The sequence below is a fragment of the Mustelus asterias genome, chromosome 10, assembly GCF_964213995.1.
Source record: "Mustelus asterias chromosome 10, sMusAst1.hap1.1, whole genome shotgun sequence".
Classification (NCBI taxonomy): domain Eukaryota; kingdom Metazoa; phylum Chordata; class Chondrichthyes; order Carcharhiniformes; family Triakidae; genus Mustelus; species Mustelus asterias.
Window position 1 is genome coordinate 104,525,856 of NC_135810.1, and position 6,174 is coordinate 104,532,029.

At 43.3% G+C, this 6,174-nt stretch overlaps 1 protein-coding gene across 1 annotated transcript in view; it reads left to right on the forward strand.

Moving 5' to 3' along the window:
• Nucleotides 1-3,847, forward strand: part of plekhb1 (pleckstrin homology domain containing B1) — a 66,551-nt gene extending 62,704 nt beyond the window's left edge. Inside the window, exons 5-6 of the mRNA XM_078221463.1 lie at nt 2,048-2,150; nt 3,711-3,847. Of these exons, the coding sequence (XP_078077589.1) occupies nt 2,048-2,150; nt 3,711-3,847 (240 nt within the window). The remainder of the gene's footprint in view (nt 1-2,047; nt 2,151-3,710) is intronic.
• Nucleotides 3,848-6,174: the final 2,327 nt, after the last annotated feature.

A 6,174-nucleotide genomic window follows, 5' to 3' on the forward strand; every position in this document is an offset into this window, starting at 1 on the left:
CTTGAAGAATATAGGGAGTATAGGAGTAGAGTTAAGAAATAAATCAAGAGGGCAAAAAGGGGACATGAGATTGTTTTGGCAGATAAGGCAAAGGAGAATCCAAAAAGCTATTACAAATACATAAAGGGCAAAAGAGTAATAAAGGAGAGAGTAGGGCCTCTTAAAAATCAACAAGGTCATCTATGTGCTGATCCACAAGAGATCAGTGAGATCCTAAATGAATATTTCTCATCAGTATTTACTGTTGAGAAAAGCATGGATGTTAGGGAACTTGGGGAAATAAATAGTGATGTCTTGAGGACTTGACATACAACAAAGAAGGAGGTGCTGGAAGTCTTAAAGTGCATCAAGGTAGATAAATCCCCCGGGATCTAATAAAGTGTATCCCAGGACATTGTGGGAGGCTAGGGTGGAAATTCCGAGTCCCCTAGCAGAGATATTTGAATCATCGACAGCCACAGGTGAGGTGCCTGAAGATTGGAGGGAAGATTGGATTTTTCTTTAACTCTCCCAATGCCCCACCATTAACTGAGTAGGTCCTGCCCTGGTTCGATCTACCAAAATGCATCATCCTGCATTTAACTAAATTAAACTCCATCTGCCATTCATCAGCCCACTGGCCCAATTGATCAAGATCCCATTGCAATCCTGGGTAACCTTCGTCACTGTCCACTATGCCACCAATCTTGGTGTCATCTGCAAACGTACTAACCATGCTCCTAAATTCTCGTCCAAATCATTAATATAAATGACAAATAACAGTAGACCTAGCACTGATCCCTGAGGCACACCGCTGGTCACAGGCCAAGAGGAGGTCAGTTGTTTGAAAAACAACCCTCTACAACCACCCTTTGTCTTCTGTCATCAAACCAATTTTATATCCAATTGGCTACCTCACCCTGGATCCCGTGAGATGTAACCTTATGCAACAACCTACCATGCGGTACCTTGTTAAAGGCCCTGATAAAGTCCATGTAGACAACATCAACTGCACTGCCCTCATCTACCTTCTTGGTTACCTTTTCAAAAAACTTGATCAATTTCATGAGACATGATTTTCCACTCACAAAGCCATACTGACTGACCCTAATCAGTCCTTGTGTCTCTAAATAACTGTAGTTCGTGTCTCTCAGAATACCTTCTAACAACTTATCCACTACAGACATTAGGCTCACCGGCCTGTAGTTCCTCGGTTTTTCCCTGCAGGCCTTCTTAAACAAAGGCACAACATTTTCCACCCTCTAATCTTCGGGCACCTCACTTGTGACTATCGATGATTCAAATGTCTCTGCAATTTCCTCCCTAGCCTCCCGCAATGTCCTGGGATACACTTCATCAGGTCCCGGGGATTTATCTATCTTGTTGCGCTTTAAGACTTCCAGCACCTTCTTCTCTGTAATTTATACACTCCCCAAGACATCACTATTTATTTCCGCAAGTTCCCTAACATCCATGCCTCTCTCAACAGTAAATACTGTAAGTATTGTTGCAGCCAGGTAAATGGTGAGTATTCCATCACACTCTACCTGAACCTTGTCGCTGAATAGGATGCGAACAACTTGATGCAGAACATCCACCCTTCTGTTCTGCTGTTATGGATGTAACTGTTTCAGTGAAGCTTCCTGTCAATCGCTCTCTATTTGCTATATTGGGTACATTACTGAAACGTACTAGAGTATTGTGGCCATTGAAGCTTCTGAAGGCCATGAAAATAATTAAACGAAAAGCGTAACACAAAATGTAGAAGCTTTTAAGAACGCCATTAAATATCCCATAATGCATTGCAGCTGGTCATCATGTGCCATCGTTAGCTGTCGCCAAGCAATTCTGGTACCTGCGTTCGAAACTGATAAGTTTTATAGTATTATAAATGTTAATTTCAGGCTCAGTTAGTCAACAAATACAGTGACCTGCTGCTCAATTATTTACAGAAAGACATTTCTGATCCTCAATGGGATAATTGCATACGGTCACTGAAGATAAAATTCCTCTTGCTCCCCCGATGTTGTAGCACCCTCTAATGTTTCATTTTTTGTTTGTTTTAAAGGTAACACAATACGATCCTGCTGATGATCATTATCAGACTGTAGCCCCAAATGCTTTTAACACCATCTACGTCAACCCAAGGAACTGTGGCCATCCACAATCAGGTATAGTATTTAAAATTATGTTGCAATTCCTTCAGGTTACAAGTCCATCAATAAATTAGTTCATTTTTTTATATTTCGTTGACCATCGAGACCTTTGCTGAATTTCAATGACTATCAATATCTTTCATAGTAAGATGTTCATCCAGCTCATCTTTTCAAGCAGGTACATGTAGCTTTGTGGTCTTACCTAGCATAAGGCTGCTCGGTGCTATACGCCACCTCACACAGAAGCCAAGTTTGAAATGACAGCTTAGCAATATGTCGCCATGTCAACATCATGGTAGCACTGAGTATCCTTGCAGCAAATGGCACAACTTTCAATCTTCCGTCCAGACTTAGAGAAGACATGTTTCCCGGGGACATTTCCAGTTATAGAGTCTTAGAGGTTTACAGCATGGAAACATGCCCTTCGGCCCAACTTGTCCATGCTGCCCTTTTTTTAAACCACTAAGCTAGTCCCAATTGCCCGCATTTGGCCTATATCCCTCTATAGCCATCTTACCCATGTACCTGCCTAAATGCTTTTTAAAATACAAAATTGTACCCGCCTCTACTACCTCGGCAGCTCGTCCCAGACACTCACCACTCTGTGTGTGAAAAAATTGTCCCTCTGGACCCTTTTGTATCTCTCCCCTCTCACCTTAACTTATACCCTTTAGTTTTAGGTTCCCATACCTTGGGAAAAGATGTTGACTATCTACTTTATCTGTGCCCCTCATTATTTTATAGACCTCTATAAGATCACCCCTCAGCCTCCTACGCTCCAAAGAAAAAAGCCCCAGTCTATTCAGCCTCTCCTTATAGTTTGGTGTGCCAGGGCTGCAGTAATGGATAATGGCATAATGGTACAGTCAGGTTGATTAGCATAGTGGTACAGTCAGGTTGTTTGGCAAAGTGGGACAGTCAGGTTGTTTGGCAAAGTGATACAGTCAGGTCGCTTTTTCACACATGCCACTGAAAGTGATTGAAGTGCTTCTAAGGAAGCAAACAGTGTTTTGGTCAGTTATTAATATATCTTAGTGGTGCCACCACAGCTACCTTTCAGACAAGAAGCCTTCACCTCTTGGGAAATCCATTGGTGTCAGTAATGTGCTCTGCGGGAAAAGTTACATTTAGCCACAAAAAACTTAAATGCCAGCAGGAAAAATCACATTAAATTGGTTTAGAAATGACCAAATACATAAACTTTAGTTTTACATCACTCTCCATCACTTCCTACCATTTCATTTGAGCTTGTGTTACATTAAACATCCAGCAGAGCTAAACAACAGGAAAGGACAGGCAGGAGACATGCGTCCAAAATCATATTCAAATCCACTTGTTTGAGCCAAGTCCTTCCAAAGCTGCTTTTCCAGTCTTTATAAAATGATTATGTGCAAAATGGGCCCAGTCTTGGTGGGCAGGCCTCATGCCTGCCGCCTCCTACCCAAATACCACCTGAAAAGTGGATGTTTACTATAGAAAAATATAGTTTTTCAGCTCACAAACTCATAATCAATTGATTAGATTCTCATGCATGTGATAACTATATATGAATAATGCATTTTCCTTCTTTCCCAGGGTCGGGGATGACCCACGTATGGGTCCATGAGAATCCATTTTATAACACAGGAGGACAGATTGCACTGGGGATGCTTGCTGGGGCTGTCACAGGCACTGTGCTGAGGTCGCTGATGTGGTCGCCATGTTGGCTCTAAAATAACATTGCTTTTAAGGCAATAGTTTTCCCATTGCTATATATACTTAAGGGCCTTTAGTTATATAATAGCATTGCTGTGCAAGCTTCTACTTTCCACTTAAACAAATGACATTGACCACGGGTACAATTAGACATGAAATAATTAGTCTGAACTTAGGTCAAATAACCAAAGACTTAACGCACAGAAGAAATATTGGCTGGAATTCTCTGGCTGTTCACCCCCCACTGCCGCTGCCAGTGAGAACGGAGAATTTGGTATTCAGCGGGACCGGAGAATCCCAGCTGCGGGCGGTGTTGGAAAATCTGGCCCATTATTTTTGAAATTTCACTATAAGATATTGCACATTTTAAAGTTTATTTATTAGTGTCACAAGTAGGCTTACATTAACACTGCAATGAAGTTACTGTGAAAATCCCCTAGTCACCACACTCTGGCACCTGTTCGGGTACACTGAGGGAGAATTTAGCATGGCCAATGCACCTAACCAGCACGTCTTTCAGACTGTGGGAGGAAGCCGGAGCACCCGGAGGAAACCCACGCAGACACGGGGAGAACATGCAAACTCCACACAGACAGTGGCCCAAGATGGGAATTGAACTTGGGTCCCTGGTGCTGTGAGGCAGCAGTGCCAACTACTGTGCCACCGTGCCGCCCCATATACATGGTGTAGTGCATTAGGAGAACATTGTCAATATTATAGCGCTAGCTGAAGTATATTCTTTACACAAAATTAGGTTCAAATTCTTCTGTTAAAATGCAGGTAACAATTTTTGCTTAAAATGTATGACCATTTAAAGTTGCATCGCTTTTTGGTGCATTGTTTGGTGATGCAATACTTTACCAATCCATTTTCCTGCCACCCTTCCCTCTCACCGCCCCTGCACCCCTTCTGACTCACCCCACTTCCTTAGTTTGTGGAGGTTATGAACCAACTTTGACCAAGAGAGTAGGTGGATTGCTCCAGAATTGGAGCCTCAGATTTTTCATTGGCTGCCTCTGTTGCTAAGCATCTGACCTCTGCTCGAAAATTCTCCACATTAGGATGAGGTGGGAAGCAGTGTGAGAGACCACAAATGTAAATGCAGGAGGTATAAATTCAACCGCTTGAAGCTTCAACATTCCTACAAATTGAGCCCCGGTGGAAGGTGTCCAGGTCTGTGTTTGAAGATACATCAGGAAAGCATGTTCTTTATTTGTTACAAGATTGAAGTGGTTCAGACACAAAATAAGTTTCCATCAGCACAAGTCACACAGCTGGTCATTCAAGCTTTGTTGGAATTTATCCCGATGCCACTTCCATTTTAGCTGTGCATGTTGCTTACAATAAAATATCAGCAGAATTGTGTGCAGGACTAATCATTCCGCTGTCCATGCAAAGCATCATTTGCCATTTTCAAGCATCACGACAATTGAAGGGTGGGCCCTTGTCATCTTCATTCACATCCAGCCAGTTAACATGTGTGTAATGGGGATAGGGAAAGTGAGCATTGGGGCCAGTTTTCCTCCTGGCTGCTACTTCCGGGATTGGTGGAAGTCGGGTGGGGGTGGTGGTGGGAAGGGATTGACTTTATCTGCCACTTGCCTACAAAGTTAACGGTCTGCTTCTTGATTCCCACTCTCCAAAGTGTAGAAGTCCCATGGTAGGTCTGGTTTCCTCTGGGCACCCAGTGGTCCCAGGCAGAGTAAACTGAGCCAGGAGAGCAAGAATGCCTCTCTCACCTGAATTTCCTCCCACTTCACCAGACTTCACCAGTTTCCAACATGTTATTCCTCTTCGCTGCTCCTAGGAGATTTCCCAAATACAGTGACATCCATGCTTTTTTAAAATTTATTTACAAGATGTGGGCATCACTGGCCAGACCAGCATTTATTGCCCATCACTAGTTGCCCTTTGGAAGGTGCTGGTGAGCCGCCATCTTGAACTGCTGCAGTCCCTGAGGTGCAAATACACCCACAGTGCTGTTCAGGAGGGAGCTCCAGGATTTTGACCCAGCGACTGTAAAGGAATGGCGATATATTTCCAAGTCAGGATGGTGAGTGACTTGGTGAGGAACTTGCAGGTGATGGTGCTCCCAGATATCTGTTGCCCTTGTTCTTCTATATGGTAGTGCTCATGGATTTGGAAGGTGCTGCCTAAGGAACCTTAGTGAGTTTCTGCAGTGCATCTTGTAGATGGCACACAGCGCTGCCACTGCTGCCGGTGGTGGAAGAATTGAATGTAGCAAAAAAGTGGGCTGCTTTGGTGTCGAGCTTCTTGAGTGTTGTTGGAACTGCACTCATCTAGGCAAGTGAAGAATATTCCAATACACTTCTGATTTTTGCTT